Source organism: Schistocerca cancellata, chromosome 11 (assembly GCF_023864275.1).
Source record: "Schistocerca cancellata isolate TAMUIC-IGC-003103 chromosome 11, iqSchCanc2.1, whole genome shotgun sequence".
Lineage (NCBI taxonomy): Eukaryota > Metazoa > Arthropoda > Insecta > Orthoptera > Acrididae > Schistocerca > Schistocerca cancellata.
The window spans coordinates 123,064,036-123,089,648 of NC_064636.1; the positions used below are offsets into that span (position 1 = coordinate 123,064,036).

At 44.6% G+C, this 25,613-nt stretch overlaps 1 protein-coding gene across 1 annotated transcript in view; it reads right to left on the reverse strand.

The window, feature by feature from the left end:
- Positions 1–612: 612 nt before the first annotated feature.
- LOC126108316 (uncharacterized) overlaps positions 613–25,613 on the reverse strand; it is a 223,877-nt gene continuing 198,876 nt past the window's right edge. Inside the window, exons 8-10 of the mRNA XM_049913536.1 lie at positions 19,825–20,135; positions 12,725–12,956; positions 613–2,837 (exon numbers count right to left, since the gene is read on the reverse strand). Of these exons, the coding sequence (XP_049769493.1) occupies positions 2,719–2,837; positions 12,725–12,956; positions 19,825–20,135 (662 nt within the window). The 3' untranslated portion in view covers positions 613–2,718. The remainder of the gene's footprint in view (positions 2,838–12,724; positions 12,957–19,824; positions 20,136–25,613) is intronic.

Consider the following 25,613-nt stretch of genomic DNA (forward strand, 5'->3'; position numbering starts at 1 on the left):
CAACAAGTGTCAGCGTGCGAAACATTCAACGAAACATCATCGATATGGGCTTTCGGAGCCGAAGGCCCGCTCTTGTACCCTTGTTCACCGCACAACACAAAGCTTTACGCCTCACCTGGGCCATTCAAATCCGAAGTTGGACTGTTGATGACTGGAAACGTGTTGCCTAATCGGATGAGTCCCGTTTCAAATTGTATCGAGAGGAAGGACGTGTACGGGTCTGATGACAACCTCATCAATTCATGGACTCTGAATGCCAGCAGAGGACTGTTGAAGGTGGTGAAGGTTCTGTAATTGTCTAGAGCGTGTCCAGTTGGAGTGATATGGGACCCCTGACACGTCTAGATACGACTCTGGCAGGTGACACATATGTAAGCGTCCTGACTGATCACCTGCATTCATTCATATCCATTGTGCATTCCTACAGACTTGGGCAATTCCAGCAGGACAATGCGACATCCTATACATCCAGAATTGCTACAGAGTAGCTTTGACCAGTTCCGCTGGCCACCAAACTACCCAGACACGAACACTATTGAGCATATCTGGGATGCCTTGCAACGTGCTGTTCAGAAGAGATCTACCCCCCCCCCCCCCCCCCCCCCCGTTGTACTCTTACGGATTTATCGACTGCGATGCAGGACCCATGATTTGAGTTCCCTCCACCACTATTTCACGCATTAGTCCAGGCCATGCCACGCCTTGCTGCCGCACTTGTGTGTGCTCGCGGGGGCCCTACACGATGTATTTGTCGGGTGTACAAGTTTCTTTGGCTCTTCAGTGTATATGTTCAGTCACTAAAACAAAATATTCTCTGTGATTTTGTGATGGTCTCAACGAAATTAGAGTTCATACAATAATTTATTTCATTAAATTGTTTTCAGTTTACGAGATGTAACATCTCATTCATTGTCGTTCGTTAATATTACCAGCTTTGCTGGATTTCTAGGCTGCCCATACTTTTACATAGAAAGCATACCGAATATTCTTATAAATGTGACATAGGATAAAAACCAGAGTTAATGGATGAGTACAATAAAAACCCAGGTTCATGTGCAAAAAATGAGGCACTGCACAAATGAAAACAAAAATGGTATCGTACGACTCGAAAAAACAGCAACTCGTATCTATTGATTCAGTTTGAGAAAAAAAATTGTATCTAGGACTGTAACAAAACGGACGAATAATATATACACTATACAATATGTCACAGTTTACAATTCACATACAGGAAATGTACATATTAAATGCTAAATTACAAGTTAACATAAATATTAACAAATTATGTGGAAAATAGAAATAAAACATTATTTATGAACTAGTGAAAATGATGAGTAGCATGAAGTGTTGGTGTTATAGAATCCAAATCCCACGAAATCGTAAGCAAGCCGATCAAATATTTTAACTATGTGTAAATGTATGAGACACATGGTGTGTTGGTCCATCTGTGGAACGCAATACAGCCGGCATTCAGGATGGCATGTTTTCGACAAACCCACGGTAGGTTTACGGAGGTGTACAGCGGCAGACATATACGCACAGGTCACGCAATAAATGTAAATTATGGGCCAGTTATTTGTGGGGGTTGGCCTGAGACCCAATAGCTTCAGAGATGCGAAGCATCGGGATGAGAGCAGAGAAATCACTATAGGATAATTTCAGCATTGTGCATAGACAGTTGTTCGGCTGGAAGATGGTATTGCTGTTAAGGAAACACCATTCATGAGTGGGTGCTGGTGGTCCGCAGTAATGTTGCCCAAGTGAACAGCTTTCATGATGCCCTGAAATACTGCCTCAGGTCTCGAGGACGCCCAGATGGATGTCCCACACAGCATAACACTTTCCCCACCGACTCACGTCTGAGGTCTGCTGCAGCTGCTCGCGTGGATGATGGCCTATCAGCAACACGACCACCGATCTGGTGTATCAAACAAATCTGTTTATCTGGAGACGGCTTTCCATTGATCTACTGTCCAAACTCGGTGTACTCTCTGCAGTCGCAGCTGACGATGTCGTCGTGTCACCACGGTAACAGGTCAGGGTCGTCAGCACCAGGGTTGTGCTCTGCCGTCAGGTTGGCCACAGATCACCGCCAATTCTACACTACACAGCGGGCAAGATTTTGACCTCCACAACCTGCGATAGGGCGTCCCCTACCAACCCCTTCTCTCCTTCCTGTAGTTTCTCTGTCCTCCAAACAGTTTCATTCCCATGCATCGGATAATAACATTCTGTGCTTTGTCAGAGTCGCATGTGTCAACTGTTTTCCCACTTTGCAGCCCTGGCCATTTCTAGAATTACTCCACATTCTTCTCTGCTGCGACTCTGCACACTCCTTACCGCGTCACGTTCCCACAGCCCCTCCTCCTGGCATTCTGTCTCGCGCTGGGCAGTGGTCCTAATCCTTCGGCTCATGCGAAGGAAGGGCTGGCCTGACGATTTTGGTATCGGAATAGTAAACCAGAATTTCTGGACATGGTCCACAAAACTTTTACTTAAAGTCGTTGTCGTTCTGAAAGCGTAGAGTATAAGTAAGTACACATAAAACTAACGAATAATTTTCTGTTACGACTGTGTGTTGGCAGCAGGTCATTCTGAAAGGAAAAATGAATGAGGCTGAGATCCGGTGGTTTATTCATCCTGCGGAAAGGCTTCCGCTACGCCCGTCGCTGTACTGGGACTGTTCTCCGTGCGACGCGCGCTGCGTGTGTCGCCACCTCAGTCAGCCTCGACAGCCGACGACGCGTCCAGCGGGCGTAGCTGCGTCGCCGCTGGCTCTGCTTGCATCAAACGGGGCCTCCGTGCTGGATTGCGTCTGCAGGCACGTCGGCCGCAGCCTGAAAGAAAACAGCTATGGTGATGGGGAAATATGGAGAACCTACTGTGGATATCTCCGTGGTGAAAGTATGGAAGTCACACTTCTTCAGAAAATGTGATGCATTATTTATAACAAATTCCATCAGCGAATATATGTGTCGTCATAGCGCAATTAAGATGCCTAACCCCTTGAAAACGACACACCTACATGACGATCATGGGTGACCACCACACATTATCCTTACTGCTCGCTTATGCTGTGTTGGTCTTTGTTTGTTTATTTCGAACACGCTCCATTAAACCAACTTGGTGTAATACTACATATACATCCTATGTGTGTGTGTGTGTGTGTTTGTGTGTGTTTGTGTGTGTGTGTGTGTGTGTGTAGTGTGGCGTAATGCTTGTATTGTGTGATGATGAATATGACTATGATGATTATGATGGTGGTGAAATACGGGAGCCATTCCCGGCACATAACCGACTACTTCCGAATAGCACCATGTGGGCCGCAGAGCTTAACGTCCCCATCCGACAGACGGCTCGCCATCGACAGTGTCGCACGCCCTCACATCATCAGGCACTGCAGAGAGGCCTGGCAGTTAAACCAGGACGTTGGCGCCAAGTCTGGTGACCAGGAACTTTACGTCACCACCTCTCCTCCCCTTGACGGCCAAATACTGGCAGTGGTAATTTTTTCCACCACTGGGGCTCTAACCAGTTTAGCTCCGGGTATAGAGCCACTGCACAAGCGTGCGTAAGAGACCTCGGCCAAACAGGTGGTTAGACTGTGGGTTCAAGAGGACTACACATTTACAGTCAACAATACGGAATCAGTGAACACCATCTGTCTATCTGTAGAGTAAATCCTATGTGGAAGTTTGAAAACGTGTACTAAATGTCTATGTAGCATGTAACGTGGTAACCAGCCTGGAATTCACTTAGCCAGATGTCAGATGATTCGAATAATTTACCTGACTTGTACAGTTCCTACGTATCGAACCTAGCGGGACGTGGGAAACCACCTAAAACCCATGCCCAGTCCGGCCAGCTCGCCAGCCTTCCAGCCTAAATCGTTAACGCGCGGGCGGATACTCTCTGGTGTCAGGCTCAGCTCCCCAAATCCCAGAAACGGCGTGTTACCTTGCGTCACTATCTGCGCAGATCTTACTCCTCGCTTTTGTGTAATATTTTCTTTCTAAGTGATAAGCTACCCCAGACAATTATTCTGTAAAAATTTTTTTTAGTGAAAATGTGTAAAATTTGTCAAGAGTTTGATTCGTTTCTTTCCAAAACCATAATTATACGAAGAGTAAATGAAGCTCAACTCAGTTTCTTGAGCAGCAACTTCCTCCAGTTCTAATTTTCGTCAGTATCTACACTCAAAGAACTGCAGCATTCTGCACTGTTCACTGACTCCTGTTCCTGTGCTACATCAGCTGTTGGTGTGGCTCTGTTTGTTTTATAGAAATGAATGTAGCATGGATTCTCAAAATTTGTGAGGTCATCTTCAGAGATTCGCCAAACAATTCTCAGAAAACACCATTAAAAGCTCATCTATATTAGATTAGATGAGATTAGATTTGTACTTGTTCCATAGATCATGAATACAACACTTCGTACTGATGTGGAACATGTCAGGTTAATAAAAGGTGTCTATACAAGATATTACATAACACAGCATATTAGATGACACTTAATATTTTTAATTTTTTTTTGTGGGTGTTGGGGAAATTACCCACCTACTATATCCCAAAATTCATCTAATGAGTAGAAGAAGTTGCCTTTAAGAAAATCTTTTAATTTCCTTTTAAATACTATATGTCAGACTTTTGATGCTATTAGGTAAATGACCAAAGACTTTTGTGGCAGCATAATTACCCCCTTCTGAGCCAAAGCTAGATTTAACCTTGAGTAGTGAAGATCATCCATTCTCCTAGTGTTGTAGCCATGTACACCGCTATTACTTTTATATTGGTTTGGACTGTTAATATCAAATTTCATAAGTGAATATATATATATATATATATATATATATATATATATATATATATATATATAGTGTGAGGGTACACTGAAGATCTCTAGCACTTTAAATAAGTGTTTGCAGGATGATCTTGGATGAGCTCCAGCAATTATTCTGATTACACGCTTATGTGCAATGAACACTCTTTTACTCAGTGATGAGTTACCCCAGAATATGATGCCATATGAAAGCAGAGAATGACAAAAGGTGTGGTAAGCTAATGTCTATCGCCAAAACTTGCAACGACCCCAATAGCATAAGTAGCTGAACTCAAACGTTTCAGCAGATCTTCAGTGTGTTTTTTCCAATTCAACCACTCATCAATGGATGCACCTAGAAATTTGGAATACTACCTTAGCTACCGATTTCTGATCAATGTCTATATTTATTAACGGTGCCATTCCATTTACTATGTGGAACTGTATATACTGTGTTTTGTCAAAGTTTAATGAGAGCCCATTTGCAGAGAACCACTTAATGATTTTCTGAAAAACATCATTTACAATTTCACCAATTAATTCGTCTGTTGGTTGTGATAGCTATACTTGTGTCATCGGTAAAAAGTACCAGCTTTGCATCTTCGTGAATATAGAATGGCACGTCATTAATATATATTAAGAACAGCTGAGGACTCAAGACCAAACCTTGTGGCAGCCCATTCTTGATTGTTCTCCAGTTTGAGAAATCACCAGTTTTTGCATATTATGTGAACTGCTTATTTCGACTTTCTGCACTCTTCCAGTTAGGTATAATTTAAACAATTTCAGTGCAGTCCCATTTACAACACAGTACTTGAGCTTATCTAAAAGTGTTCCATGATTTACACAATCAAAATCCTTTGAGAGATCACAAAAAGTCACAGGGGGTCACTTCTGGTTACTAAGAGCATTTAATATTTCATTAGTTCTTAGGTGTGCATTTTGATGAATACTTGAACTGGGAAAACCTTATAGTACTCCTGCTAAAACTATTACAAGTAGCTATTTGTGACATGAGAACAGCTTGCTACTTTTGGGATATAACAGTCAATAAGTCAATTTAATTTGCATTTTTTTCTTTCAATGATGCATTATGGGATAATATTCTTGGGTAAATCGAAACTTAAGTTTCCCAAAAGAAAGTTATTACAATGAGGTGTTGGGTTCACACCAATACATCTTGCAGGTATCTCTTTAATCCACCACTAGCTCATTGTACAGGCATTCTCTTATGAAATTTGTTATCAACAGTCCATCATGTTAGCCACTAAAATAATGAAAACCAGAGATGTAGAAGATAACCAGACAAAATAAAAACACACACGCATGAAACGAAAGAATATTAAGCTACAAACAGACAATACAACTCAACTAAAGATGAGTGAACAACACAGAATAACACTTGTGAATAGCACACACAGTAATCAGGAAGTAAGGTGTTAAGTCTAAATGGGTTCGAAAAGCATTGAATTCCTGGGTATGTAGACCACACAATTGTAGCTTCACGGCGGCACACAGGCAGTAATGAGACTTCAATTGATAAGTAGAAACAAAACACAATTTAACCTCTCCAAACGTGTGCTACAAAGAGTGGTTACTCATCTAATAAAAAGAGAAGAAGAAGAAGAAAAACCTTAATTAGTGAAAAATTGGTAATTATTATGTAGCAAAATCATTGTACGAAAAGCAAGCATGTATTACAGCCACTGAGAATGCTTCACAAAGAAAAAAGAGCGAAACACGTATGGTCCAGTACAAACAGCCATTAACTTAGCTGCATGCTCAACAATATAGACTCAATAAAGGAACGACTGAAAACAAAAAAATGACGATATAGCCACGTCTAATGTATTCCATCTGGTTATACGATAATTGCAAGAATGTTCGTCTCAGACTATACAAGAGCATCCACGACTTCATATTCAACTTTAAAAAGCCAAAATAAATGCTCTAATTCCACCTTATGTAAATGTAAACGTCAGAAAAAACTTGTTGGTGGCAGAAAGAACAAAATCTTGTACTTGACAAACTCGATTAAAATTAAAAATCAAATCGCTTTATAGCAAGATATTCGTGCCTAATAGAATGTCACGTGATGTAGTTTGCCGCTTATTTGCATTTATTCACAGTCTTAAAGTGACGATTAGCATGCCACAGAAAATTAAACATGTGACAGCAAAAACACTGAAATACAAATGGAACAAACTCACGTACAAAAGTAAAATAATCGCTAGTAAACACAAACTGTAAGATAAATACACAAAGTGCGACAGATACATCTTCACACATTCCACCCTAAACTACTAAACGCCACAAATACGGAATTAAAAGAGGAAGAAGTACAGATACCAGGAAAAGTTCACGAGCACAACGTTATTACCATGACAGACAAACACTACATAAAAATTGTGATTGTAGAAACAGAAAGCATCCAGACAGAGGAAGAGAAAGGACAAAGTAGCACTAAATGTAGCACCAACACGTGAACTGGTGAAGATGAAAGAAACAACATGATCACCATGTCAGATAAAAATCATAACAGGAAACCTGAACTAGAAAACGATACTACAAAAAAAAACCCTACACTCCAGCAACATCATAACACCACAGTACTTATCAGTATAGAACAATACATAGAAAAACAGAAGAAATCATTTACTCAATCATCACAAAACTGAAATCTGGTCCAGAGGCACATTTTCACACACACAAAACCAACCTCAAGGGCAACAGACATATACTCACTGTTAGACAGAAACAACACCTCACACAAAAGAATCCAAAAACATCTGAACTCAAAAATCAACCCGAGCTTCAGAAACCAAATATTCCTGTGAGACTAGTCATAAATTTCATAAATGCACCATCATACCATGTGAAAAAACACATAAAACAATCAAGATACAACATTATGAAATGATCAACAACAAAAATTAACTTCAAACACAACTGAAAAACTTGCACATTCAACACACAGTTTCACTCATTTCTTTTGATATGGAGAACTGTTACACCTCAGCACCACTTGCAGAAACCACAAAACTAGTTGAATGAAAGCTACTGACGTGCAATGAAATACTCACAGGTAATATTAGAGAAATAAAGAAAACAAGATTACCATTATTGTCTTCATGAGGACTATTACTGAAGAGCTTGCATCACAAGACATGGACTCTATTAAAGTTAAGTATTCAGTTTATGTAAATAAAGAATGATATTAATTCACGTGCGCATTTGTGTTGTAGAAAGGGGATACTGGCCACTCATAGCAACATCCGCTCCTTTGCTTCCTTGAGGTACAAGACTCTACACATTTCATAATTCAGCACGTAGTGTAAGTCAGCGAATGCATGCAAAGGCTCGAAAACTGTTTATGGAAAGCAGATAACCGATCCCTCTGCTGGACGTGGATGTTTCCCTGTTTGTGCCAACAGTTCCAGTGCTATGCAGGGAACGTGGCTACCATTTCCAGTGTGAGTTCCGGAAGGGAGGCGGTGCCAGGACTGCAGTTGTGAGTGCGAGGCGACGCTCCTGCCTCGGTATTCCAGTCGGTAAGCGCAGCGGAAGAACGGGGGCTGCCTCTGAGCCGCAGTCTGACACACAGTCTGGCACAGTTAATGTGAAACAGTTTTATTGCTGTTATTATTGCGGTTTCCATTGCTATTTATTTTTGCGATGACGATGAAGATTCCGGTTTGCGGGGCCCTCAATGGTGTGGTTATCAGCGCCCATACGAATTTCCAGTTTTTGCGCTGTCCAGTCTCGCCACCTTCCTGAATGATGATGAAATGATGAGGACAACACAAACACCCAGACCCCAGTCAGAGAAAATCACCGACCCGGTCGGGAACCAAACCTGGAACGCCGTGATCAGAAGGCAGCAACGCTAACCACAAAACCACGAGCTGCAGAGTCCGAAGACTGGTTTGCTGCAGTTCTTCAAGCGACTCTGTCCTGTGCAAATCTCTTCATCCAGAAAACTTATTGCAGCATACATCTGTCTGAACCTGCCGACTGTATTCAAGCATTTGTATCCGTCTACATTTTTTTTTACTCCACACACTTGCCTCCCTACCAAACAGACGATGGCTTGATTCCTCAGAATGCGTACTATCAGCCATACCCTTCTTTTAGTAAAACTGTACTATAAATTCTTCGCAGTTTTTCTCGCCTGCAGCTCGCGGTCTAGTGGCTGGCGTTGCCGCCTCTGCATTATGGGGTCCTGGGTACGATTCGCAGCTGGAATGGGGATTTTATTTACCTGGAGTACTGGGTGTTTGTGTTTTCCTCATCATTTCATCATCATCATCAATCATGACAGTGCCTAGATTGGAGTGTGTAAAAAATTGGGACTTTGCATCGGCGCTCATGACCATGCAGCTGAGTGCCCCACAATGCTAAGATCATCGTCACCCTGTTTGATTCAGTACCTCTTCATTAGTTAATCGATCTACCCATGTAACCTTCAACATTCTTTTGTAACCCACATTTCATACACTTCTAATATCTTCTTGTCGAAAGTGCTTACCGCCCACATTTCACTTCTGTACGAGTCTACACTCGGAAAATTAGATTTGTATTAGATGTCAGTAAATTGCTCTTTTTCAGAAATGCTTTTGAAGCTATATGCAGTCCGCATTTTATATCCTTTCTGCTTCGGCCATAATCAGTTAGTTTGCTGTCCAAACAGGAAAGCTCATCTACTTCTTTCTTTATCTCAATTCAGAATTGTACTTGCACTTCAGATGCTCACAGTTCCAGATTTCAGTATTCTGATATCTTCCCTTAGCACGTTATGGACATATTGCGATGTGTAATACGACTGAATGTTATTAAGACTTAAGTCCGACTGGAAGAAAATAGAGTATCTGAACTCCTCCTCAGTGACTGACAGAACGTGACAGTAATATCGTAAGGGAAACACCTGATGTTCTTCAGCTCATATTTATTTAACTGAAAACAGGTTTGTTATCTTAGGCTACCATAACATTATCACTTGACTATGGGATAAGAAGCGAAACACATTTGCCACAATCACAGTCACAGTCACATGAACAGACAGTGCCGTCGTCGTCGACGTCTCCCCCCCCCCCCCTCCGGGAACAACGCAGGCGCGAAATCTTGAACGCAGACTATCATAAATGTGCCGAATAGCATCCAATGACAGAGTTTCCCAGACATACATGAAGCGTATTCGCAGTTGCGAATACGAAAAAGCGTCAAATGTATACGGGAATGACAACAGTGAAAATTTGAGCCACACTGGAACTCGAACCAGGATTTCCTGATGTACGCGAGTGGTCGCCTCAACCCCTTTGGCTATCCGTGCACGCCTCACGGCCAGAGCCATACTTCCATACATAGTTGTCCCTGTATCACAACCTGTTGCCGTACAATCATTTTGTAATTCCTTTACGGAGGGAACATTTTAATTGAAAGACGCTAGTTAATATCGGAGGATAATTACTACATTCCAGTGCCTGTGTTCCATCTGGTATGCATGCATGTCCAAAGGAACACCGCTCTATTCTTCGTACTCCAGTATCGTGTTCCAAACATCTTTCACATCTTGTTGCAATTCGGCATGCAGGCCGTGCAAAACGAGTAAGTTGCCACTTACGTCTGGTGCATATTCAGTTGACAAGACATCTGGTGATCTTGCTGGCCAGGGCAGTTGTTGAACATCATGAAGAGAACGTTGCGCCACAGCAGCCATATGTGGATGTGCATCATTCTGCTGAAGAGGCACATCACCTTCCCGTCGAAAAACTGGGAGTCTCACCTGAATAATAACCCGTGGACTGTTGCGGGCCCTGGTTAATTTACTCTGTGGAAACACCAAATGTGACTGGGGACTGTAATTGATGCCTCCCACCACACACCATGAACCCCGAGGAATGGTACAAGTGTGTTATGGGGGAATGCAGTCTGGAATAGCCAGCTTATCAGGTCTTTTCCATAGACGTATATGTACGTCACTCACGTATAGACAGAACCTACTCCCATCACTGAAGACAGGGGCGCCATTCCACTCTTTGTTCAATTTCACAGCACCAGAGTAGCCACCTCCAGTAGTGTCACGGCGTCACCAGTAGCCTGGCTAGAGGCACATGTGACATTAATGCTGATGCAAGCTGGCAGTTCTCTGTGGTCCCTGATGACACACCAGGTACATCACGTCCCCTATTTATTCCCTAGATGATGTTCGGTCGGCCACCGCCGCTCACACAACGCGTCTCCCTTGACGTGCGTCTGTACTGTACAGAAGCTCGGAGACCTAAACTAAGGGTGATGTTCCGCAGACGAGTGTTGAAACTTGCGACTCTGCGCCGGTGCTTTGAGGTCTACATGTGTGGCAGTCTATAAATGTATGTTCTTTCTTGCAGGCCTACAACGCTACCCTGTACATATGGCTGAAACTGTTAACCAGGAGTACTTATTCGTCGTCGGGGCGTGGTTGTACCACAGAACGAAACTTTCAGAAACTGTTTACCTAGACACTCAGCACCGTTGTGCCTATAGAGTGAAAACAGAGGCTGCACAGACTTTATCAGCGCCATTGTATCGCAAATATCTGACAGAAATGAATGACTAAAACTCTTCAGTATTCAAGTTACAGAAGCACCAAGGAAGCTGGTATGGGCATGCGCATTCAAATACGGTGATATGTAAACAGGCAGAATACGGCGCTGCGGTCGCAACGCCTGTATAACGCAACAAGTGTCTGACGCAGTTGTTAGACCGGTTACTACTGCTACAATGGCAGGTTATCAACATTTAAGTGAGTTTGAACGTCGTTTTATAGGCGCACGAGCGATGGGACACAGCATCTCTGAGGTAGTCATCTAGTGCGGATTTTGTCGTACGACCATTTCACGAGTGTACTGTGAATATCGGGAATCTGGTAAAACATCAGCTCTCCGACATCGCTGCAGCCGGAAAAACATCCTGGAAGATCGGGACCAACGATGACTGAAAAGAATCATTCAATGTGCGAGAAATAAAACGTTTCTGCAAATTGCTGCAGATTTCATCGCTACACCATCAACAAGTATCAGCGTGCGAACCAGTCAGCAAAACATCATAGTTATGGGCTTCCAGAACGGAAGGTCCACTCGAGTACCCTTGATGACCCCATGACACAGAGCTTTATGCCTCGATTGGGCCGTCAACATGGACATCGGATTGTTGATGACTGAAAACATGTTACCTGGTCGACGAGTCTCGTTTAAAATTGTATCGAGTGGATGGACGTGTACGGGCATGGAGACAACCTCATGAATCCATGGACCCTGCATGTCAACAGGGGACGGTTCAAGCTGCTGGCGGCTCTGTAACGGTGTGGGGCATGTGCAGTTGGAGTGATATGGGACCACTGATACGTCTAGATAAGGCCCTCACTGGTGATCCTGTCTGACCACCTGCATCCATTCATGTTCATTGTGCATTCAGACGGATTTCGGCAATTCCAGCAGGACAATGCGACACCCCACACTTCTGACACTTCTGCGATTGCCGCAGAGTGGCTCCAGGAACACTCTTACACAGCCCTTGACGATAGTGTACAGTTTTCCTCCGGCAGTGTATTTGGAACAGTGGCTGAAACATAGCAATCAACATCTCCAAAGACTGGTGGCCCTGCAGGATCTGATCATTAGTGTGTGGCTTCAGCTGGGTTATACCTGAACAATCTTACTCTGTTCCTCGTTAATGGAGGACATTTACGAAGCTAGATGCGGTGTTTACGCCGTCATAGCCTGCTGTCTCGTAGTGGCTGGCCGATGTGTTGTCACTTATGCTTAGTCTAGGGAAACAGGACAAGTGGCAGCAGACAGAACGAATGTAACAAGTGGAGAGGAGAATCAGATGTATAATCAGTGGTTGTAGCCTTCAGTGGTGTACATACCGTGCACGGAGCAGGGGTTGGTGCAGTCGGCAGCGACGAGGCACGCGAGGCCACCGCCGAGTCCCCAGCCAGAGGTGCAGACGATGCCGCGAACAGCCACCAGGGCGCCGCCGCGCCCCTCCTCGTCTCTGGGCTGCTGGTCTCCCTCTGCAGGCGACGGTGGTCCGTGACACCAGCTGCTCTGTGCCAGGCGCGCCACAACCGGCACCGCGATGCTAGGGGTGTCGAGGTCCTGCACAGTTGCAACATCCAGTGACTTCCTGTAAAACGTTTTCCGGTCATCTTCAGGGCTGCACACTGCTCAGACACGGCTTTAATTACCTGCCTCTACATCAACAACACCATCCATTGAAACTGCAACAACACGAGAGGGGCAATGGACAAACATCAACAAGGTATTAAGTGCACTACATGCTTCCACGAGCAGTACATCAGCGCTTGAGCTGGCCATCACTACTGTGACCATGGTGGCGACTCACCTGGACGTGGACGCAATGAGAGGTGCGATGACGCTGGTGAGTCCAATGACGAAGCTGTACACTGGGTTGACACTATAGGGTAGGGTGCCCTGTTTTCTGATGGTGGCCCAATACCAGGTGATTGGCTATTTTCTCTTTGGACAGTGCTCTCAAAGCGGAAACTAGATGAAATCCATGCACTGCCACCATTTTACTATCCTGCTAACTGCCAAGCATATCAGCCACGTTCTGTGCTTATAGCTGATTTTTTTCTTAATATCTTACATTTGAATGTAATATTTTGTAGACACAGTGTAAGAAACAGCCAACAGCCTTGCCGTGGTGGTAACACCGGTTCGCCTCAGATCATCGAAGTTAAGTGCCGTCTAGCTGGGCTAGCATTTGGATGGGTGACCATCCGATCTGCCAAGTGCTGTTCACAAGCCGGGCAGCCTAAGCCCTGGTGAGGCAAACTAAAGGAGCTACTTGATCGAGAAGTAGCGGCTACAGTCATGTAAACTGATATACGGCTGGGAGAGCTGTGTGCTGACCACATGCCCCTCCATATCCACATCCAGTGATGCCTGTGGGCTCAGGATGACATGGCGGCCGGTCGGTACCGTCGGGTCTTCATGGCCTATTCGGGCAGAGTTTAGTTTAGTTTTTTAATGTAAGCAACGCAATCGCATGGTAAGTTGATTTTTTAGTCTTATTTATTGGTGATGTATTATCGAAACCTGTGAATAGCTTTCGAATGCAGTAATTCATTACATGTTTCGATAGGTCAACCATGTTTGTCAAGAGGTAAAGGTGCCTAATTTCGGATACTGTTAGGGTGACAATTTCGACCATCTGACAAATGTGCCTCTTTCTAGATTTCGCTTTTTATTTCTCTTCAGGAGTAGGCTGGACAGATGAAGATATGAGGAAGGCAATGAATTTGGTTTCTTAAAAGCGTCCAAAGTGTTTCAGGTGGCAAAATTAACGCTTTTAGATTACGTAAAGTCAGGAAACTCGGAAGAGAAACTGGGCTCTAGAGTAGACGGAAAATTTGCTTTAGGGAGAGTTATCAACTCAAGACAAGCTAATATGCAACACAGCAATTTTAGAAGAAGTAGGACAATATTCTAAAAGGTAAAAACACTAAAGCACCCAAAATGTCAGCCAGAACAACACAAAGGTGACTATAATGAGTTGGGGAGGGGGAGGAAATAAAATGGACATATGAGTTGTCATTTGCTAAAGATTCTGCTTCCCTCCTCTTGACAGACGACAAAGACAGCGCACATGAGGACTGCCTCTATTATTCTGTCTCATACCATAAAGATAAATGAGGGGAAGATTGGGTAAGATGTTTCGAAAGTTTCCGTTGGGTACATGAGCTGTGTACTGGGACTCAGAAACCTGGATGGAAGATGTACAAATGTGGAAACTATAAATGTAGTTATAAGAGTATCATTATTGTAATCGAACTGAAATATCTCAATATTACTTTTTGTAATAAAACGATATTTCTATAGGTATGGAATTTAGAATTTTCCTTATGAAATTAAGAGACAGAGAATTTGAAATTGCTCATCCTTTTAGTACACACTCCCAAATGAAAAACTTCTTTGACATAAATTATTAAATCTAATCTGCTGAGGTTTACTATAAACGTATGTATACAACCAAAATATGTCATGTCGGACATAAATCCGTAATTTTTGGAAACTTTCAGCTGATTTTTAACCAACCATATCCTTAGATTTTCTTAGATACCCGAAAACAGGGCATCTCACACTATCGTCTGTTCAGGATAGTCGCCTTTCTCATTGCAGCATCGTGATGGATGTGTCAGCGTGTTGAGGCTCCAAGGAGAGCATAGGCGGCCGCGCTGCATTTGTCGTTCCCATGCATGGGCAGCAGCTGGCAGCACTGTGTGGGGTGCTATTTTGTACGCAGCCCATAGTCGGTAAGGTGGACAGCAGCCGCCCATATTTCCGATTTGTCAAGTTCGGTGTCTGCCCACTGTTTTTAAGAGCTTGTTAACATTATCTTTCAGGCAAATAATTCAAGGCCTCATGTTGTCCATCGTGTCTGGGCTCGTGTTACAGTGGTAATGTTACATAAATTGAAGGTGCAGGTGGGAGAAAGGAAAGGAAGGGAAAGAAGCTAATAACATCAGCTGCATCTGGACTTTATACGGAATGAGCGGCGAAGAGTCAAAATGTGTGTCGGACCAGGCGAACAAGGACTCGAACCAGGGATCTTATGCTTACTAGACGGTTGCATTAACCACTGCGCCACCCAGGCAGATCGTTTGTCGCAAACGCGCGCACTGTCCCCGGCGTGCTCCCCGGCCGACCCAGGCGCCACCTACTTGCAGTCTCACACATGTCCTCCACACTCACTGATTTTAGATTCCCTCTAGAGATCGAACGCAGATGTGCGTCTGCACCCAAGGTCGTGGATTCACAGCCCGTCGCGACAAATCAGTTATCTGGATCCCTGTTGTCTGTTCTTGCATTTCCTTTCACCCGACTCCACCTTCAATTTACATAATATTCATCACAACTGCGGATTCTGCATGATGTCTGTTGCTTCAGACATCACACATTCATCAAACAGTTGTAATGGCCAGAAGTGTGTCTCTGCATTCATAATTTAGCAACCACTGTGACGTTCTTGGTACTAGGTACTTTATATTGTAGAATATACTAGAGATTATTGTCCCTCCATTTGCATCAGGTTCTCGGAAAGAGTGTCACCTCAAATTACTCTGTGTGCAAAGTAATTTATCTAATCCTGTCTTCATGGTCCCAAGCACAGCAATGCGTGGGTGGCTGTAGTATAGTCTCAGATTCCATACTTAATATTCGTTGTTGAAAAAGCTGACCCCTATCTCCAAGCCCCAACCACTTTAGGCTTTACAGCACTCCTGTGACACTTTCGCAAAACACAGACAAGCCTGACACCCTTCGTATCTCTCTGTACACTCCCAAAATCCTCTCGTCGTGCTGTCTGCTGTGGTGCCCACAGTAATATTCTAGAATGGGCCCCACGAGCATTTTGGAAGCGAGACTGACTGAATTTCGCCAGTGTCCTACTGATAACCTGTCGTCTACCAGCCGGCCGCGTGGTCTCGCGGTTCTAGGGGCTCAGTCCGGAACCGCGCGACTGCTATGGTCGCATGTTCGAATCCTGCCTCGGGCATGGGTGTGTGTGATGTCGTTAGGTTAGTTAGGTTTAAGTAGTTCTAAGTTCTAGGGGACTGATGACCACAGCTGTTAAGTCCCATAGTGCTCAGAGCCATATTTTGTCCTCTACCACCTGCTTTAACTACGATTGACCGTCTCTGATTCTTCCATTTCCTGTCTCCACAAACTGTTTGTACAATTTCACTGATTCCAATACGTGGGCTGCAAAGTTTCGTATTTATGAACCTTTAAAGAAAGCTGCCAATGTCTGTATGAGTTCTAAATCATGTAAATTGGTGAGTGGGCATATGTGGAGCTTTTCAAGGTACAATTTCGTCACCTGAGAAATTTCTGAGATTATTATTAGCATTGTATAGTAGGCAATTAACATACAATATGATCTGTAATAGTTACAGCACACTTCCCTTCGGTTATTTCTACCATGTTGTATCATTCTTTATCCGTCCTGAGTCGTGGTACCACATGTATTAGTACACCTCTTAATAATATTTTGTATGACATATGTTCTTCACGAGTTAATAAATCCTCCACTTGATTGCCTTGAACATTAACTCTCAGAATATGTTGTGTAAGAAATGCTACCCGAATTCCTCATGACCAATATTTTTGAGAATCTTGCTGGTATTAAAGCGATCATTGTATTCAAAGTACCTCGACTTTCCAACATGGTACGCAACAAATACGAGACAGTAATTTGAAATTTGTGGTAAGTTCCTATCGGACCAAACTGCTAAGGTCATCGGTCCCTAGCCTCACCCATTGCTTAATATAACTTAAACTAACTTAGGGTAAGGACAACACACACGCTCAGGCCCGGGAGGGGACTCGAACCTCCGACGGGAGTAGCCGCGCAAACCGTGGCAAGGCGCCCGAGACAGCACGGCTACCCCGCGCGGCTGTGAGACAGTCGTAGATGTTAGACAGACGGTTGGAGTACTCGCTACTGTCACTGAATCGGTTCGCACAGAGCACGACCACTTGGACGAGCTGTCCATATACAGAAACAGGCATAGGTCGTAAGGTATTAGCCAGATGGGACGTCGAGCAGTGCTGAGGCGGAGAGGTGGTGAAACTCGTCCCCAACCTCCGGCAGTGGACTCGAATTGCTGCTGCAGGAGGGCAGTTGGGCGCCACTGTTCTGACTAGGTGAGGTTCAAATGGCTCTGAGCACTATTGGACAACATCTGAGGTCATCAGTCCCCTAGAACTTAGAACTACTTAAACCTGACTAACCTAATGACATAACAGTCATCTATGCCCGAGGCAGGATTCGAACCTGCGACCGTAGCGGTCGCGCGGTTCCAGACTGTAGCGCCTAGAACCGCTCGGCCACCCCGGCAGGTTAGGTGAGGTGGATGCTTTCCTAGCCCTGGTTTTGCCCAGCTACGGACACACAGATATCTGCACAGTAGCAAAAGGCGCTTGACGAAGACAAGGGGCGAACGGACGACACAGGTGAACATGGCAGTCGCAGATGCCAGAGGACCTCATTGCAGATGATGATGAAGGGAGCATTCAGAATGGAAATTTGTTGGCGAGTTTGGGTACCCTCTGGAATGAGAACAGAGAGCGTTGTGGAACGGCTCTGAAAGTTGTAGTCAAGTGATTTGACTGGCGAAATGAAGATGGTGAGCTGGCCATTCTCATGTGTGGACATGCCGTTAGGAAAACTTCGCAGAGTGCCAGGAGAAAGGTCCTCTTACGTGAGTGTGGGTCTCCCTGTCTGCCGAAACAGTTCACTGGGCTCTCACTTCCTGCAACGACAAGTGTCATCATAGTATGCTGCCAAAGGTTGTTTCTGTGTTACAGTAACCAGACGCTGGGAAGCAACACTGAGGATCCTCATTAACGGCTTATGTGCATACCGTTGTATACTTGTCTTGGTCATTGTGATACGAACATATTAATTGTGCTGTAAATCGAATAACCAATGACGGATGGAGCAACGAGAACATCAAAAGCTGAGTAGCAGCGGCATCAAGAGCATTCCTGGCCAAGAGAAAGCTACTACTATCAAATATAGATCTTAATTTGAGGAAGAAATATCTGACTATACGTTTGGAGCACAGTATTGTATGGATGTGAAGCAAGGTGTTTTGGAAAACCAGGATAGAAGAGAATCGAAGCGTCTGAGATGTGGTGCTACAGATGAATGTTGAAAATTAGGTGGAGTGATAACGTGAGGAATGGGAATTTGTGTGCAGAATCGGAGAAGAAAGGAATATGTGGGACTTTTTTTGGAAATTTTGTGGTAAGTTCCTATGGAACCAAACCACTGAGGTCATCAGTCCCTAGGCTTACATACTGCTTAATCTAACTCACGCTAAGGACAACACACACAGCCATGCCCGAGGTGCACTCGAACCTCCGATGGAGGAAGCCGCACGAAACGTGGCTACCCCGCGCGGCGAATATGTGGAAAACAACTGACAAGGAGAAGGGACAGGATGATAGGACATCTATTAAGACATCAGGAAACAACGTCCGTGGTGCTACAGGGAACTGTAGAAGGCAAAAATTGCAGAGGAAGACAGAGATTGGAATACATCCAGCAAATAATTGGGGACGTAGATTGTAAGTGCTACTGTGAGATGGTTGGCAAGGAAAGAAATTTGTGGCGGCCACATCAAATCAGTCAGAAGACTGGTGACTAAAAAAGAAAAAAAAACCCACGAAAATGGTGTGAACTAGTAATGTTCCAAAACAGCTCATTTTATGCAAGTAATCGGCGTAATCTAGTTTCAATTTTTCAGCTGGTGCTCAGATGCCTTTAGTTTCTGTGTGGCATGCGTCATTTTCACTCGTGATAAGTAACTTTTCGGCAACAGATCACTGCGTATGCTCAGGCTTCCAATCCAGTGCACTTGCTCAAAGACACAAATAATTTGAAGTTTATTATAGATTCTCTAGAAGTATTGTTATCCTTTAAGCAGTTATAGCCGTTTTCAGTGGCGGTATTGTTAGGCTATTGATCCCTTCTGTAATGTCTACAACGTTCATAATTATGTAACAATTATAGAAATACATAAAGGCCACTTACATCACAACCTTTTCACGAACTTGCATCGGTGATGTAGGATCTGGCGAGTAGTTGGATCCTGCATCCTGTCTGTCACATTTCGCAGCGATTGACTTCGTGTTATTCGTATACACCTGGAAAACTTTTCAAATCCAATAAACAACTGAAGATCATTAATTTAAAACCTAGCCAAATCGAACTTTGTGTTATCTTCTGATTCGGAAAATGGGGAACAAATTCCATTCGCCTAAATGTTCACATTAAGTGTAGTTTCCCCCTAATGAACATCGTCCTTCACTGTGAGGCTGGCGACGTTTAGTCTTGCCTCGTAGCAGTTTGCAAAAGCCCAGCTGCCTCTCAGAAGTTCGAAACGACGCGGTGTACACCGCCGTTTGACTCTATGATGTACGAGGAAGTACTTACCCTGCGCTGACAGCTGCCGGAAAACACCTCTCCCTCACCGCGGCCGACGTGGCTGCAGACGCAGTCCAGCACGGACGCCCCGCTTGATGCCAGCAGAGCCAGCGGCGACGCAGCTACGCCCGCTGGACGCGTCGTCGGCTGTCGAGGCTGACTGAGGTGGCGACACACGCAGCGCGCGTCGCACGCAGAGCAGTCCCAGTACAGCGACGAGCGCGCAGGAAGTCTCTCCGCCGGTTGAGCGAAACCACAGGAAGCGCGGCGCCTCTCGCCTTGACCGCAGCCGTTTTCCTTCTTATTTTCAGAGCGGCCCGCTGCCAACACACAGACGTGACAAAAAATTATTCTTTCGTTTTCTGCGTACGTCTGCCACATGCTTTTTATGACAACAGTTAGTTCAACTAAAAGATTTGTGGGTGATGTCCAGAAACTCACGTTTACGGTTCCCACACACACACACAAAAAAAAAAAAAAGATTCGCCGTACATGGCTTTTAGTGTTGAATTGGGAACTGAGAGAGTTTGTACGTAACTGCACTTATTGTAAAAATATATTTGTGGATTGAAATGATTGATGCTGAACATACCATGTGGATAACACACCGCTGAGCCGAAACATCACGACAACGGCCAGCGCGGGATTCAATGCTACCAGAAGACGCTGTGAGAACGTGACTCGCTGAGGAGCGCGTACAAACGGAGTAGAGGAGAATGGGCAATCTTTCTACACTGAAGCGCCAAACAAACTGGTATAGGCATTCGTATTCAATTACACAGATACGTATACAGGCCGAATACAGCGCTGCGGTCGGCAACGCCTGTATATGACAAAAGTGTTTCACGCAGGTGTTAGATCGGTTACTGCTGCTATAATGGCGCGTTATCAAGATTTAAGTGACTTTCAGCGGGTTGTTATGGTCGGCGCACGAGCTGTGGGACACAGCATCTTCGAGGTAGAGCTGAAGTGGGGATTTTCCCGTACGACCAATTCACGAGTGTACCGTGAATATCACGAATCCGGTAAAACATCAAATCTCCTACATCGTTGCGGACGGAAAATCGTCCTGTAAGAAGGGGATCAATGGCGACTGAAGAGAATCGTTCAGCGTGACAGAAGAGCAACTGTTCCCCAGATTCCTGCAGATTTCAATGCTGGGCCACCAATAAGTGTCACCGTGTGAACTATCCAACGAAACATCATCGATATAGGTTTCAGAGCCGAAGGCACACTTGTGTTCACTTGATGACTGGACCACACGAAGCTTGACGCCTCGTATGGGCCCATCAAGACCGACATTGGACTGTTAATGACTGCAAACATGTTGCCTGGTAGGACGAATTTCGTTTCAAATTGTATTGAGCGGATGGACACGTACATTTATGGAGACAATCTCATGAATCCATGGACCCTGCATGCCAGCAAGGGACTGTTGAAGCTGGTCGAGTCTCTCTAATGGTGTGGGGCGTGTGCAGTTGGAGCGATATGGGACCGCTAGTGTCTGTAGATACGACTCTGACAGGTGACACATAAGCGTCTGGTCTGATCACCTGCATCCATTCATGTCCATTGTGCATTCCGACGGACTTTAGCAATTCCATCAGGGCAAGGCGATACCTCACATTTCCGGAATTGCGGCACAGTGGCTAGAGGAACTGTCTTTTGAGTTTAAACACTACCGCTGGCCACCAAACTCCCCACACATAAACATTATGGATCGTATCTGCGATGCCTTGGAACGTGCTGTTCAGAGGAGCTCTCCACCCCCTCGTACTCTTACGGATTTATGGACAGCGCTGCAGGATCCATGGTGTCAGTTCCCTCCAGCACTACTTCAGACATTAGTCGAGTCCATGTCACGTCGTGTTGCGCCACTTCTGCGTGCTCCTGGGAGGCCTACACGATATGAGGCAGGCGTACCGGTTGCTTTGGCCCTTCAGTGTAGATACGGTAAGGGTCGCAAGTGGGGAAACTCACTGACGTACCTATAGGCGACTTCGGCGAAGAGACAGATTGTCATTGGCTGGTGCGTGGGAACGTCGACTGTTCGTGTGCTCCTGCCCTCAGCATCTATGGAATCCGGTTGAAGGTCGGTCAAAGAATTCAAAAGGTCAAGGTGTCAGAAACTGCAGTTTCGCTACAAAATTCTGTGCTAAAATATTCTTCACTTGCAGTGGATGAGTTCATTATGATAATACGTCACATGCACGCAGTGTCGGTAGTAGCACCACTACCAGCTTTACAGTACCAATCTTCCCCCTTCACTCGATGTTTCTTATGAGTGGAACTTTTATATTTCAATTAACTTTTATCTTGGCGCACACTCGCTATACTATTCAGAGGAGAATTGCAAGATTTCTCTGTACCTTTAAAACTAGAGACTCCAAATGGTCGTTACAGTTGGACAAAATCTCGTCGGAATATCTACAGTCGACTAAAGTCTTTAGCAGAAAAAAATACTCTTTACAATTATTTTCTTAACATTTTTCCCAACGGGTAGTAGATCACTTTCAAAGTATCTGCTTTTTTCGCAACGCTCATTAATTGTACAGCAGGCGATATTGTATTAAACCGGGAACCTAGAAACGATGGAGAGGCTTCGTCCTGCTGTAGCCCTTTGTGGCTCACAACCCCACAACAGACCACAACCGTCCACCCACCACTCCGCCGCCCCGCACTGAACCCAGGGTTTTTATGTGGTTCTGGGGACCCCCTCCCCCGCCCCCCCCGTTCCTCCCCCACCCACCCTCCCCGGGCACGTCTCATACCAGACGAGTGTAGCCCTAAATGTTTACATGGCAGAATAATTATGATGTATGCGTACGTGGAAACAGTGTTTGTGCAGCAATCGCCGGGACACAGTGTAACTGAGGCGGAATTACGGGAAACAGCCCGCATTCGCCGAGATATGTGGAAAACCGCCTTCCCGATCAAAAAGCAGCGAGTGGGACAGCGCTGCTAACCGGGTGGGCCTACAGGAGGTTTCTGGATTGATAAAAATTCAGCTCAAAATTATTTTTTTCATTCACTTAATACTTCTCTTTCTTCGTGATTTATTTATGAAAATATTTTCACTATACATAAAATAACTTCATAAGAACTCAGCAAAAACGTGACGATAACTTATTAAAAACTCACACATAACAAGGACATTTAACTTGTTTCATTTAAGAAATTATTTCGTTTCCGTAGACATTGAGGTGACAAACATCATGGCATACCTCCTAATGTCGAGTAGAACTTCCTTCTTCCCAGCATAACGTAGCACCTCAATGTGGCATGGACTCAACGAGTCGCTCCTGTGGTGTCACCGCCAGACACCACACTTGCTAGGTGGTAGCTTAAATCGGCCGCGGTCCATTAGTACATGTCGGACCCGCGTGTCGCCACTGTCAGTACTTGCAGACCTAGCGCCACCACATGGCAGGTCTAGGAAGACGGACTAGCACTCGCCCCAGTTGTACGACGACATTGCTAGCGACTAGACGTACGAAGCCTTCCTCTCATTTGCCGAGAGACAGTTAGAATAGCCTTCAGCTAAGTTAATGGCTACGACCTAGCAAGGCGCCATTTGTAACATTGCATGTATCTTAACGAGTCTCACTTGTATCATCAAGATTGCTGTATTCCAAAGGATGCATAAAAGTTAAGTGTTGTAGTAGCTACGTTCTTTTCTTTATCGCATTCACTCATTATCCCGTTCCAGAAATCACGCCAGTCGGCGTGTGTGTACGCGTGCCCTTTAAATCGGCTACCCGTCACTGTGGACTGGCTGCCTTGACAGTCCATAACAGCTCCAAGTCCCCAGTAGAGATACAGAGCTCTGTAGCTGCCCATAATTGCGAAGGTGTTGCCAGTGCAAGATTTTGTGCACGAACTGACCTCTCGATTATATCCTATAAATGTTCGACGGGATTCGTATCAGGCGAACTGGCTGACTAAATCATCGCTCGAATTGTGCAGGATTGTCTTCAAACCAATTTCAAATAACTGTGGCCTGGCCATATCCGCACATTTTAATCCATAAAAATTCCATCGTTGTCTGTGGACGTGAAGTCCATGAACGGCAGCAAACGATCTCCAAGCGCCCGAACACAACCAGGACCCTATACACTCCACGTAAACACTGGACTCGTCACTATGCAGCAACCACCAGCTTGCACAGTGCCTTGTTGCCAACTTGGGTTTATGGCTTCGTGAGGTCCGCGCCACACTCGGACTCTACCATCAGGTGTTACCAGCTGAATTCGGGACCCATCTGACCAGTCGTCTTGGGTCCAACCGATATGGCCGCACACCCAGAAGAGGCACTGCAGACGATGTCGTACTGTTAGCAAAGCCACTAGGGCCGGTCGCCTGCTGCCAAAGCCCATGAGCGCCAAATTTCGCCGCACTGTCCTTGTGGATACGTTCGTCATACGTCCCACACTGATTTCTGCGGTTATATCACGCATTGTTGCTTGTCTGTTAGCACTAACTACTGTACGCAAACGCCGCTGCTCTCGGTCGCTAAGTAAAGGTCGCGAGCCGCTGCACTGTCCGTGCTAAGAGGTAATGCCTGAAATTTGGTTTCCTCGGCACACTCTTGACACTATGGTTCTCAGAATACTGAATTTCCCAACCATTTCCGAAATGGCATTTCCCAGCTCCAACTACTGTTTCAGGTTGAAAGACTTAATTCCTGTCGTGCAGCCATATTCATAACGGAACTCTCCAGGGTACGAATTATAGCTCCGCCAATCCACTGCACTTTTAGGCCTTGTGCATGCAATACTACTGCCGCCTGTATACGTGCATATCGTTGTCCCATGACCTTTTCACCCCAGCGTAATGACAGACATTAATGTTCTACACAACACGATCGTGAAAATCTTTCATTCGCCGGTGTCGGCTGACTCTTTTTGGTGACCTGCACAGCGGCATGTGAGTGGGCCATGCTGTCACGAACTCGAGAGCTGCACATTTCAAAACAGAAAGAAGCACATTTCTTTTATACACTGATCACGACCTGAGAATATACGTTCCAACAACTAATTGCTACTTACCTGCGTCGCTCAGGCGGGAAAAGACGTCGATGTTTCGGCTAATACATTGAAACACTACATATCGTCCCTCAGAGCCGAGCGTACTCCAGTTTTAAGGGTGTTATGGAACTGAAATCTTCGTCTGTTGAAACTGAATTTAATTAACACATCTCCGCTAAGTATGCTCTTAAAATGTCCATTTTTGTTTGTTTATTGATTAATGGGAATATTTAAACACTAATATGATCCTAATCTCATGAAACGGTTTACATAAACAGAAAAATATTATTCCTTAACAAAACTTATTGTAGTTAACTGCACAGAATATGCTCAATGGTTTCCATCTTGTTACTACTAATTGCTCAGAGCTTTAGCTTCATTACAGAATATGAACAAACGAAGATGTCCCATTTGGAGTCCCATGAACATCATGCACAAGATAATGCGTCGCATTTGATCTATGTTTGTGAACATTTTGATGATTACGCCAGTTTCTAATTTCCCTATAAATGTCAAGGAAATTCATGCTGTATTGGTATTCATTATGTTTCCTTTATTTTCTAATTGTAGTAATAAATCTAATTTTGGTTCTATACAGCTTTGAAGAATAATGTGCACCAAACGAGCAGTTTCCATAGCCCCATTATGTGACACATTATCATAGAAATGGAATTCTAGTTGTTCTGTAAACATTTAACAGCGCTTCACAGGTTATGTGCTCATGTTAAGTGCGTTATGTACATATCCCAATACACTATCTGCAGTGCTGAC